The following is a 13766-nucleotide window of genomic DNA, read 5'->3' as shown; positions in this document are numbered from 1 at the left end:
GTCCATAAGGCCCCTCCCCGAACCGCCACCTTAACGTGGTGGAGGGGTTTGAGCACCCGAATGATCCTGGGAGCTATGTTGTCGGGGGCTTCATGCCCCTGGTAGGGTCACCCATGGCAAACAGGTCCTCGGAGACGGGTCTGACTAAGAGCGGTTCAGAAGCCCTTCATGAAGAAAAATACAACAAGGCAGTTTACGTCGCCCGGACTGGCGTTACCGGGGCCCCACCCTGGAGCCAGGCCTGGGGTGGGTGCTCGGCAGCGAGCGCCTGGTGGCCGGGCCTTTCCCCACGGGGCCCGGTCGGGCCCAGCCCGAAGAAACGACGTGGGGCCGTCCTCCCGTGGACCCACGACCTGCGGGAGGAGCCATGAGGGGCGGGTGCGGAGAGATCCGGGTAGCAGTCGAAGGCGGGGACCTCGACGACCGGATCTCCGGACATGGAGACTAGCTCTGGGGACATGGAATGTCACCTCGCTGGGGGGGAAGGAGCCTGAGCTTGTGCGGGAGGTTGAGCGTTACCGGCTAGATATAGTCGGCCTCACCTCCACGCACAGCTTGGGCTCTGGAACCCATCTTCTTGAGAGGGGTTGGACTCTCCATTTCTCTGGCGTTGCCCGCGGGGAGCGGCGGCGAGCTGGTGTGGGCTTGCTCATTGCCCCACAGCTCAGCCACTGCGTGTTGGGGTTCACTCCGGTGAACGAGAGGGTCGCGTCCCTGCGCCTTCGGGTCGGGGACAGGTCTCTCACTGTTGTTTCGGCCTACGGGCCAAACAGCAGTGCAGAGTACCCGGCCTTCTTGGAGTCCCTGGGAGGGGTACTAGACAGTGCACCAACCGGGGACTCCGTTGTTCTCCTGGGGGACTTCAACGCCCATGTGGGTAACGACAGTGACACTTGGAGGGGCGTGATTGGGAGGAACGGCCTCCCCGATCTGAACCCGAGCGGTGTTTTGTTATTGGACTTCTGTGCTAGTCACAGCTTGTCCATAACAAACACCATGTTCGAGCACAAGGGTGTCCATCGGTGCACATGGCACCAGGACACTCTAGGTCGGAGGTCGATGATCGACTTTGTTGTCGTGTCATCTGACCTCCGACCGCGTGTCTTGGACACTCGGGTGAAGAGAGGGGCTGAGCTGTCAACTGATCACCACCTGGTGGTGAGTTGGATCCGCTGGCGGAGGAGGAAGCCGGACAGACCTGGCAGGCCCAAGCGTATTGTGAGGGTCTGCTGGGAACGTCTGGCGGAGCCCTCGGTCAGGGGGGTCTTCAACTCCCGCCTCCGGGAGAGCTTCTCCCTGATCCCGGGGGAGGTTGGAGACATGGACTCCGAGTGGGCCATGTTCTCCACCTCTATTGTTGATGCGGCTGCTCGTAGCTGTGGTCGTAAGGTCTGTGGTGCTTGTCGCGGCGGCAATCCCCGAACCCGGTGGTGGACACCGGAAGTAAGGGATGCCGTCAAGCTGAAGAAGGAGTCCTATCGAGCCTTGTTGGCTCGTGGGACTCCTGAGGCAGCTGATGAGTACCGGCAGGCCAAGCGTGCCGCGGCTCGGGCAGTCACAGAGGCAAAAACTCGGGGTTGGGAGGAGTTCGGGGAGGCCATCGAGGAGGACTATCGGACGGCCTCAAAGAGATTCTGGCAAACCGTCCGACGCCTCAGGAGGGGAAAGCAGTGCTTCACCAACACTGTTTACAGTGCGGGTGGAGAGCTGCTGACCTCGACTGGGGATGTTGTCGGGCGGTGGAAGGAATACTTTGAGGATCTCCTCAATCCCACTGTCACGTCTTCCGAGGAGGAAGCAGAAACTGGGGACCCAGAGGCGGACTCGTCCATCACCCTGGCTGAAGTCACTGAGGTGGTTGGCAAGCTCCTCGGTGGCAAGGCTCCGGGGGTGGATGAGATCCGTCCTGAGTACCTCAAGTCTCTGGATGTTGTGGGACTGTCTTGGCTGACACGTCTCTGCAACATCGCGTGGCGGTCGGGGACAGTACCTGTGGAATGGCAGACCGGGGTGGTGGTCCCTCTGTATAAAAAGGGGGACCGGAGGGTGTGTTCCAATTACAGGGGAATCACACTCCTCAGCCTTCCCGGTAAGGTCTATTCCAGGGTGCTGGAGAGGAGAATCCGACCGATAGTCGAACCTCGGATTCAGGAGGAGCAGTGTGGTTTTCGTCCTGGTCGTGGAACACTGGACCAGCTCTATACTCTCCATCGGGTCCTCGAGGGCTCATGGGAGTATGCCCAACCAGTCCACATGTGTTTTGTGGATCTGGAGAAGGCATTCGACCGTGTCCCTCGTGGTGTCCTTTGGGGGGTGCTCTGGGAGTATGGGGTCCGGGGCTCTTTGCTAAGGGCTGTCCGGTCCCTGTATGACCGGAGCAGGAGCTGTGTTCGCATTGCCGGCAGTAAGTCAGACCTGTTCCCAGTGCATGTTGGACTCCGCCAGGGCTGCCCTTTGTCACCGGTTCTGTTCATTATATTTATGGACAGAATTTCTAGGCGCAGTCAGGGGCCGGAGGGGGCCTGGTTTGGGAACCACAGGATTTCATCTCTGCTGTTTGCAGATGATGTTGTCCTGATGGCTTCTTCGAGCCAGGACCTGCAGCAGGCACTGGGGCGGTTTGCAGCCGAGTGTGAAGCGGCTGGGATGAGAATCAGCTCCTCCAAATCCGAGGCCATGGTTCTCGACCGGAAAAAGGTGGTTTGCTCTCTCCGGGTGGGTGGTGAGTCTCTGCCCCAAGTGGAGGAGTTCAAGTATCTCGGGGTCTTGTTCACGAGTGAGGGAAGGATGGAGCGTGAGATTGACAGGCGGATCGGTGCAGCGTCTGCAGTGATGCGGTCGCTGTATCGGTCCGTTGTGGTAAAGAAGGAGCTGAGCCGGAAGGCGAAGCTCTCGATTTACCGGTCAATCTACGTTCCTACCCTCACCTATGGTCATGAGCTTTGGGTAATGACCGAAAGGACAAGATCGCGGATACAAGCGGCTGAAATGGGCTTCCTCCGCAGAGTGGCCGGGCGCACCCTTAGGGATAGGGTGAGGAGCTCGGTCACACGGGAGGAGCTCGGAGTAGAGCCGCTGCTCCTACACGTTGAGAGGAACCAGCTGAGGTGGCTCGGGCATCTGCTCAGGATGCCTCCTGGACGCCTCCCTAGGGAGGTGTTCTGGGCATGTCCCACCGGGAGGAGGCCCCGGGGAAGACCCAGGACACGCTGGAGGGACTATGTCTCTCGGCTGGCCTGGGAACGCCTTGGGGTCCCACCGGAGGAGCTGGAGGACGTGTCCGGGGTGAGGGAAGTCTGGGAGTCCCTGCTTAGACTGCTGCCCCCGCGACCCGGTCCCGGATAAGCGGAAGAAAATGGATGGATGGATGGAAGGTCCATAAGGTGCACACAAATGTAATTCTGCATTCGAATATAAGTGCAGTGTTTTAGCTTCATTTTCATAGGACTTAGACTTTTGATTGGTTCACAGGGGAAATTACTTGGACACAGTATCAGTATATTACATATATTATAAATAGGATGGATAATATTATTTAAAAAATAAGCAGTACTATTAATAGAGTAGTACTAAAAGCAGTGGTGGAAGGTAACAAAGTAAAAGTAATAAAGTACTGTAACTAAGTACAATTTTTAGGGATCTGTACTTACCTTGAGTACATTTTACAGTGGATACTTTTTTTTCCTCTACATTTTTGAACAGGACTGAAAAGTAAAAAGTGCTTTTCATATGATCTGAGGGGTTATTTTTACCATGTATGTGGTAATATCCTGAAAGTTTTTGAGTATAAGCTTTGGCTTTGAACAAACAAAAATATATACACAAAATTAATAAGAAAAAAATAAGAAATTGATTTGTATTGTTACTGTGACCAAAATATGTCTCATTTTATTCAGTATCTTTACATTTAACACTATAAACACTTGTGTGAAATATGTTTACTTTTTACTCTGAAATTATATTTTTAATTGGATACTTAAATACTTCCACTTAAGTAGATTTTTTCATGTGATATTTTTACTTGAGTAACCTTTTGTCTCTGTATTTTTACTTGAGTAAACATCTTGAGTACTTCCTATACCACTGATTAGCAGCAAAAACAGCAAGAGAATTATGTGAAATAAGGCATAATTACACAGACAAGGCATGTTTATTTGTATAGCGCAGTCGGTATGCAAAGTAATTCAAAGTGCTTTACACAATAAGAAAGACATTCAAATCAAATTTTTACAAGTAGAACTTGAAAATATAGTAAATATAAAATATATCAAGGCTGTATCTAAAAGGCGGTGGCGTCATGAGAATTCTCTTTATTATTAGGACCACAAATACACCAGACATCACATGAGTTCCTATTAGAATTACGCTCTTCCCCCATTCAGAAGATGGCAGCCACTATCGCCACAGTGACTGCACCCACAATCTCTCTGGTCTTTATTATACCACATTGCACTGCTGATAGTGCACAGCCCAGTTTCAACCTGCTGCATATGGCTCCCCCTAGTGGCCGCTCAGTATCAGGACACTCCGATGGCACGTATCTGTAGGTCTTTCTAACTCTTCCTCTTCCTTCTGCCTGTGTTGCGTCTGTTCTTCTCTTCTTCTTTTCTGTGGATCATTAGGACATCCTGGGATTAGGTGATGATGGGTATGGGACAAAGACCTTCAGTAAGTTGTTTGAGGAATGAGTCTTGTTCAAAATAAAGGTCTCGTCTCTGCAGTTTCAGTTTTAAATCTGTTCTTGCGATGCTGCATGCTTATTTCTGCCTTTTTTATGTTTTGTGATGTAAAACCTAATATGGTGCATGCTCCTACTATTCATAATATTGTATTTTTAGAACACAAAACACAAAATGTAGGAATACCGAATGAATATAGTTGGACTATGTAACTTTTTTGGAGGAGAGTTTACTACCTGCTTGTTTCCATGGAGATGTTATAGCTTTGCCTGGAATGGTTAAACATATTTATTAAACTTACCTATCTCCATGGAGACAAGCAGATAGTGCCATCAGGCCGAGTTACAGGTCAGCTCTGTGGAGAAGGGAATCCGCTCACAAGTGGAACGCATGTTTTTCAAGATGTCTTTGAGAAATAAAAACACCTGTGTGAATACATACAGTTAATGTCTTACTTTGGGACATTCCACACAAAATATAACTCCACAGAAACAAGCTAAGTGGCATGGTAAATGGTGACATATTTATATAGTACTTTTCCACGTTCAAGACACTCAAAGAGTTTTACGTCAAGGAACCACTCATGCATTCACACAGCTGTGTATGCAGACAGGTGAGGTGGGTTTAGTGTCTTGCCCAAGGACACAATAACAGCATTCATTTATAGGAGCTGGAATCATACCATCAACCTGTGGATCTGACTGCTCAATCAATGACCTTTATGTCGGGTGTGGGATTCAAACAGCCAACTTTTCGATCAGTGTACAAACACTTTACCAACTGAGCTGCTGTCGTATGCAGACCCTCCACCAGAAAAGTTACATAGTGCACCTTTTATATATGCTAGCAATTTGAAAACACACTGGTAATCACAATGCAATCATACTGAAACACTTTTTTTCTGAAATGGTTACTTTTCACATAAACAATCATTTGACATAGACTATCATAAGTACACAGTGTACATGTGCTGCCCTGCATGTGGTCTGATAAATGCATGGTCTTCATGTTATTTTGTGAGCATTATTTACATTTACTCATTTTGTCCATGATGTTCTATATTATGCAGGAAGTCAAGAGGACGTCATTCTCTCGTACGAACCCGTCATGAGGCAAGAAAGTAAGCTCAGTTTCTATTTACATTTTAAACAGTTGAATTGTTCAGTGTAGAGCTGCGACCATTTTAGCAGTCGATGAGTCAGCATATATTTTTTGATGAGTCTGCAAGTTTAGTGATTATTTCTACTGCACAATGAGATTTTAAACACAATAAACTCTGAAAAAATGACTAATAGCATCTGGATAGGCAATATTTATGTATATTATGGATATAGCGCTTTTCCACCTTCAGGACACTCAAAGTACTTCACATCAAGGAAGCACTCACCCATTCACACACACATTCATACACACATTCATACACACATTCATACACACATTCATACACACATTCATACACAGACACTGGGGGTGAGGTGGGTTAAGTGTCTTGCAAAGGACACAACGACAGTATTCATCTGTGAGAGCCAGAATCGCACCGCCAACCTGTGGATCAGTGGACAAATGCTCTACTGACTGAGCTACAATGATTTTTCAGCTAGTCACGATTACTCCAATTAAATGTTAAACGCCCCAGTTCACTCTGCATTAATTTGAATGACAAAAAGATTCTGAGTTAGCCATCTTAAAAATCAAACCCATCTTTTTTAACAAGTATTAATCATATAAGGACAAAGTGAAACGTTTATGCACAATATTAATTTTGTATATTTTTTGCAGTTAGTTATGCCCGACCTGTGATCATCCTGGGGCCGATGAAGGACCGAATCAACGATGACCTCATTTCAGAGTTTCCAGAAAAGTTTGGTTCCTGCGTTCCACGTGAGTATCCCCCACATCCCAGTGCACTGTGTGTGTGTGGACACTGTGTGATGGGTGTCGCCTTTTGTGAAGTGGTAATTTAACTTTCTTTTGCCAAAATGTCTGTTACCTTTGTTATCATTAAAGCAACACTGTGTAAGTTTTCCGGCAGTGGCATGACAACCAAAGTTTAAACTATACCTAATATCTATGTATCTTCTATAGATTAGTTTATAAGTTTTATGCCATATTGGAAAAGTTACACAGTGAGGTTTTAAGTGCTAACCTGCTATGTTTTATCCTTAGATTTAAACCCATTTATTTCTATTGCTTATTTAATTATGTTCATTGTTGTCTTTTTTATATTTTTGCATGCTTTAATGTCTACGTCTTTACCTTTAAAACCATGTGTAGCTGCTAACAGTTCAGGGCAGCAAGGTGAGTGGAATTAACTGTATCAAAACAATTATATGTTCTATTAAAGATATAAACCGAGAGTAACGGTTCAACAGAAATTAAATCATGCTTCAGATTAGGGCCTCTAGTTTTAGATCACAAACATTAATGGGATTCTTGTATTAGTTTATCAGCTCATATTTCAGTCTCTCTCATGTTACTGCTCCTGGACTTGTTTACGATGTGAACTTCAAATAGAATCTTACTTTTTAAACATAATTTGTAGTTGTTTATTTTTTCCAAAATCGTACAGCCCTACTTCTATAGTTCAGACATTATTTCACCGTAATGCATTAGTTTAGTTTTGCTTCTGTATAAATACATTTACTTCTAATTCCTATTTGAGATGTTTTTTCACATTGGTTAGATGGTAAGATTTACAGTTAAGCAAATTCATTTGAACTCACTGTCATATATCGTCCAGCTATTTTAAAGGGCCCATATGATGCTATTTTTTGCTGTTATAATGTTGTTTCCTCATCACAAACAGACCAAGAGTTGTGTTTTGTTTCATTCACACATGTTTAACACACAAACTCTGCATATTTACACAACTCTGATTTCTTTTCTCAAGCAGAAAACACTGTTTTCTACCGTGTGATGTCATGTGATAAAACAGGAAGTGCTTCACTGTGTTTTTAAACTCCATACACCTTCACTAAAATCATTTGGATGATTTCACCCTTGAATTGCCAATCTCTACTGAACTGAAGGTAGAAGGAGCTGTTCACTTAAAACTACCTCTTCATGACATCACTAGGTGAAACAGAGCATTTTGAGCTTTGGAGCTGTAGACAGACTAATAATGCAGTGGTACTCATGTGTGAATGAAACAAAACACAAATGAGGTGGTAACAACAATATAACATGGCTTAAAGCTCACAAAAATCCATTTTGTAGAATATAGAACATTTAATGAAATCATTCTGATCGTTCACAGATACAACACGACCGAAGCGGGATTACGAAGTGGACGGGCGCGACTACCACTTTGTGATGTCACGGGAGCAGATGGAGAAGGACATCCAAGAGCACAAGTTCATCGAGGCGGGACAGTACAACGACAATCTGTACGGCACCAGTGTCCAGTCGGTCAGATACGTGGCTGAGAGGGTGAGACGCTGCGCCTCATGTCCACAGTGTTAGGATGAATTCATTGTGGGAGACTGGTGTGGTTTTATGTCTCAAACTGACCAATCAGATATACAACACTAGAGGTAGTAACCATGGATATGATTTACTTGACATTTGCAGTGGCCATCGTATGACTAATATGACTTGTGTCTGACTAATTTGAGACATAGAGGTGTCTGGCTCGAGCTAGCTAGCAACACGCTGTCTCAAAGTTGATGCTAACCTTTATAAAATATAAAATAAACTACTATTTTCTAATTTATTAAAATAAAGACTTCCTGGTTGTTTTTAAAATGTAGAATACTTCAGTTTGCAGTGTTGTTTTAATATTTATTACCTCAAAATTAGCATTAACATTAGCATTGCAACACAAACATGTCTGTTTCTAAACATGTCCTCTGGTGGAGTATTGATTTTATTTGTGTGGGGTTAAACATGTTGTCAGTCCACTCCCTCTCCACTGCCTGATTTTTAAATATTTATTCATTTTATCGTGACTCAAAATACCTCATAGAGATACAATTGGACAGGAAGTAGTAACGCTAACAGTGAGGATGCTGGGTGCTGTTGTGCACAGAGCTATTCCTACTGTCAAAATTCAAGTATTATAAGTACACATGTCATCATATAAGTATAATTTGTGTTAAAGTACATCTGTCATTAAACTGAAAAACTATTTGAAAAATTATTTGTCCAGCCTATGAAACCTAAAAATTAGGAATTTGCTTTCACCCAAAAATGTAAGATAAGTGTGTATACTAATTTTTGTAATAATAATGATAATGATAATAATAATAATTATACGTAACACTTATAGCACTTTTCATGATGCTCAAAGACACTTCACATGAATGAAACAAACAGTTTTTACAGTTATTGGAAGGTTATTAGAACAGGTGAATTTACAAATGATGTAAAAAAATATAAATATATCGTGAACTTAAACTTGGCTCTGATATCACACACATGTATATGAGTGATTATCGTCTGCCTAAATTCTCTTGATTTTTTTACATTTCTGTGATATTCTGAGGCTAATCACAGTTTCTCCATAGAAATCTCACTATGTTCAACTTCACCTTTTCCTCCATTCCAGACTTTAGAATGTTTTTATTAACAAACTTTTCTGTTCACTTTCTGTTTCAGGGTAAACACTGTATTCTTGACGTGTCTGGAAACGCCATCAAGCGGCTCCAAGTAGCACAACTGTATCCTGTGGCCATCTTCATCAAACCCCGATCTGTAGATTCATTAATGTAAGGATCGCTCACTCATTTTATCTTATTTTAATCTTTTTAAAAGCTTTAAAGCAGTGTTGGGTGTAACCACAGACTGAATATATACATGGACATAGCTAGCCCACTATCAGCCGCGTTCAAAACAGGAAGTGAGCATGGGCGTGATTCAGCTCCATCAACTCCCTCTCTCTATAACTGCTGCTGTGAGGCTTGTCATTTTGGTCTAAAATGTTCATGTTTTTAGGGCGGGAAGGGGCGTTCAACAACCTCACTCCTGATTGGGTCTTTGGTTGCTATGACACACTTAGATTTCCAAATATTAATCTCCAAAATCACCCCTATAACCGCTAACCTTGATGAGCTTCATTTGGCTGGAGTCGAACACTATGGGTGACATCATACTCACGTAGTCCACTTCTACATACAGCTTATGATAACACGGTACTGTGAAAATACTTGTAATTAAACTACAGTTACTTGCAAAATACTTACTACAACATGAATGCTTGAGAAGAGAGTGTAACCTTTCTCTGCAAGCATACGTCTTGATACAGATGAAACAAAAAGCACATTAGTTGGCTAGAAGGCTATTAGAAGGCTAATGCCATACTCTGGAATATTTCAACTAACCCATAGACATGACTTTTACTGTTAGATCACTACCTCAGACAGAGATAAGCTGTTTTGTTTCAGCCTTGTGGAGATGTTACCCATTTCTGTTGTTGTTGTTGTTGTTGTTATGCCATTCAGAACAATAGCATCTAAATTTAATGAAATACTTTCAATCTAATAACAGAAGTACAATGTTTTTCAAAGGGACATGAATAAGAGACTGACGGAGGAACAAGCCAAGAAGACATTTGACCGAGCACTGAAGTTGGAACAGGAGTTTGGAGAATTCTTCACAGGTATTTTTAATCAAAGCTGTGTGTGAGAGCAGTGTGGGGTCACATATGAGCGCACACACAGACACAGTCAGACACACAAACTCACACATATACAGACACAGGCAGACACACAAACACACACATAAACAGACACAGGCAGACACACAAACACACACGGAGACACAGATTCACACACGCACAGACACAGAGACACACACAGAGACATGCATGCACACACACACACACATAGAAAGAGATTCACACACTCACAAACACAGAGACACACACAGAGACATGCATGCACACACACACACACATAGAAAGAGATTCACACACTCACAAACACAGAGACACACACAGACACACACCCATACACACAAAAGCACACAGACACACACACACAGACCCAAGCATCTGCTCTGGTCATTGATTAAACAGCCCCGCTGATCTGACGCCTGGACACAACAGAAGCTGAGGTGATATTAAAGGCAAATGAAAACTGAAAAAAAAAAAAACGCCACAGGAAAGACTTTAATTTTAGTTCAGGTAGACGGGCAGCTGGGTAGATTCACCCCCTAAAAGTTAAATTGTGTTAATGGGTCATGTTGTTTCTTCATTTACCACATATTAGTGAATAGTAATGTGCATGAACTTGTATGATTCTATATATTTTAACTGGACAAAAACGTATGACTTTAGTTTTATTTTCATTTTAAACTGAACACAGCAGCCCAAACTTAGTCCTTACTTTCCTAATGTGTTTTTAGCATCCTATTTTTTCCCCTGTAGAGTTTATACTATAAGTGCGTTTCACATCTGTCATGGTAACACTAATAACAACCAGCATGCTAATAGTGCACCAGCAGTACTTCCTGGTTCGTGGACGATAAAAATGCTTTAGAATTAATTATATGCAGACAGCAGCGGTCAGTGGAAAGTAACGAAGTACAAGTAGTAAAGTACTGTACTTAAGTAGATTTTTTTAGGTATCTGTAGTTAAATACATTTTACAGTGGATATGTTTTACTTTTACTTCACTTCATTTGAGAGCAGGTATCTGTACCCTGTTTATATGAAGATAAATAAATAAGCTGTAACTATTTTTTCCATCTGCACATAACCTCTTCCTCTTGTTCTTCACAGCGCTGGTGCAAGGCGACACTTTAGAAGAAATTTATAACCAGTGTAAACAGGTCATAGAGGAAAACGCAGGACCTTTCATCTGGATCCCCTCAAAGGAGAAGCTATAGCCCTGCACCACTGGACTCTGCTAGACCCTAGTAACACGCTGTAACATACGAAACTGTGCAAATAGGCTTCAAACACCTCTGTGAATATCTTCATTTTTGTATTTAATTTAATCTTTTCTTTGTTTTTGCTTCATCGTCGTTTTTTTTCACATGCAACATGAATGTCCCAGAATGTACACCACAAAGTGTTTTAGGGTTTTAGGTACATTTGTATGAATATCTGTTGCTTTTTATTTTTTATTTTTTGAATTGAAAATCGTCACACGTTTGCTCTACCTGTGTTCAACCACAAGGGGGCAGCAGACACGTGGACTTTTTGCACAGTGACAAAAAGTTGCGTGTGGCATTTGTGCTTCTCCTGCTGGTTATGTTATTTTATTGTTTACATTATGATTTCTCCCCGTTTCTGTATTTACTGGAATGTGTATGTGTGAATATATATTTAAGTTATGTACAAAATATGTTTTTACTTGTATTTTAGGAAGAAATGGGTCATCTAGCTGTTGCAAAGACAATTTATTATTATTATTATTATTATTATTAAGTAAAGGGAGAGATATAAAAGATGTAATGTTTTATTTTGTTAAGCTAAAAGGCTCAAAAGCACAGATGTATTTATTATTGAGAGGAGAGCTTTGGTTCAAATGTTATTTCCAAAGCTTCTGTTATTTAAGTGAAGGTCATTTGGTTTGGTTTGAGAGTTCATTTTGGAGGTGTAGATATTCAATTTTTACAGGGAAACTTTGTCTTTTACTACACAGAAAAAAAAATACACTTTGGAACATAGCCTAAGTAGCACTTTCTCACTATTTGTAAAAATCTCTATAGCAGAAACTGAAATATGACATGTAAAAAAGAGTTATAAAACAAACCAAAAGAGGATAGTTTCAGAGCAGTTTGTCTGTTTTCCTTGGTGATATCAGGTTAAAGGCGCACTGTGTAACTTTTCTGCTACCTGCTTGTCTCCATGGATGCTCCTGTTTTTACAAGTTCCACATAGAGTTGTGTAAAGTATCGAAAATTAGATGCTAATCATTAGTAAAACTGGAATTAAAACTAGATACTCATTTGCGCAGGTATTGATACTAAAAAGTCTCATTCACAGGACAGAAATGGACCTTTCCTGAATAATTTAGAATGATCTAGAGCTGAATCAGAAGTATAAAACCACGACTAGTGTACGCACATGGACCACTGTGGAACCCACCTGGACGACTGAAGGATTACACAGATATAAGGTACAGGTAAACAATAACATCTCCATGGAGACAGACAGGTATTAGACCCTCTACATGGTGCACCTTTAAGATGAATTGATCAAAATAATTTAAACATTTAGCCAAAGACAGTTTTGAAGCGTAAATTTATGTTTAATACGTGACATAATTTGGTCAAATCACTTGTAATGCTTTGGTTCATTTATTTAAATCTCCAATATTACACAAAGTTGACTCTTGTGCGGTTTAAGCCATGTTATAATGTTGTTACCTCCTCAAAAACATACCTGGAGTTGTGTTTTGTTTCATTCACACATGTTCAAAATGCTCTTTTCCACCTTGTGATGTCATAAAGAGGTAGTTTTCAAGTTAACAGCTCCTTTTACCTTTTGTTTAGTACAGATTGACAATTCCAGGGCTGAAATTATCCAAATGATTCTAGTGAAGGTGTGTGGAGTTTAAAAACACAATGGAGCACTTCCTGTATTACTACATGACATCACAAGATGGAACAGAGTGTTTACTGTGTGAATGAAACAAAACACAACTCCAGGTCTGTTTGTGATGAAGAAACAACATTATAACATAGATCAGAAAACTGTGTAATATGGGGCCTATAAATCACATTATTCACGAGTCTAAAATCCTCTGTCTGGGGTTGTCTCTTGTGTATTCTCATTTGGTTTTGTCTATCCAACTGGAATCGGTTAGTTCACATGTTTCTGCTCCTGTGAATCTCTGTCATAGTTTAATTTAAAAAGGTTTGGCTTGGCACAATACTTACACAATACAATGTTTCTTCTTGTTGTTGTTTTTAAACCAAGGACAACAGAAACCTGAATCGTACTCATACAGCTGCACTGGCTACATAAAAAAGTATTCGATTTTTTGAGAAGAGATAATAGTTATATTTCACCGAGCACGAAAATATTTATAACCCTGATTTATGTTTAACTCACCAGAGGCTTGCCTTGACTGAAAGGGCAAATTACAAAACGTTGCTTTGTACAAAAAAAAGGTATAAAAATGATATAAAAATCCTTAA

The 13766-nt window shown here is 42.1% G+C and overlaps 1 protein-coding gene across 3 annotated transcripts in view; it reads left to right on the top strand.

Moving 5' to 3' along the window:
* dlg2 (discs, large homolog 2 (Drosophila)) overlaps positions 1 to 11903 on the top strand; it is a 160680-nt gene extending 148777 nt beyond the window's left edge. For 2 of the 3 annotated variants that reach the window (XM_055226824.1, XM_055226825.1), the window contains 7 exons: positions 4623 to 4668; positions 5749 to 5799; positions 6459 to 6560; positions 7936 to 8108; positions 9276 to 9385; positions 10184 to 10275; positions 11398 to 11903. In XM_055226824.1, the coding sequence (XP_055082799.1) occupies positions 4623 to 4668; positions 5749 to 5799; positions 6459 to 6560; positions 7936 to 8108; positions 9276 to 9385; positions 10184 to 10275; positions 11398 to 11504 (681 nt within the window). In that variant the 3' untranslated portion in view covers positions 11505 to 11903. The remainder of the gene's footprint in view (positions 1 to 4622; positions 4669 to 5748; positions 5800 to 6458; positions 6561 to 7935; positions 8109 to 9275; positions 9386 to 10183; positions 10276 to 11397) is intronic. The other variant, XM_033978487.2, reaches the window with a different exon arrangement.
* The last annotated feature ends 1863 nt before the right edge of the window (positions 11904 to 13766 follow it).

This window comes from Periophthalmus magnuspinnatus, chromosome 14 (assembly GCF_009829125.3).
Source record: "Periophthalmus magnuspinnatus isolate fPerMag1 chromosome 14, fPerMag1.2.pri, whole genome shotgun sequence".
Taxonomy (NCBI): Eukaryota; Metazoa; Chordata; class Actinopteri; order Gobiiformes; family Gobiidae; genus Periophthalmus; species Periophthalmus magnuspinnatus.
Note: the sequence above shows the minus strand (reverse complement) of the source record. Positions and strands in the feature narration are given on the sequence as shown.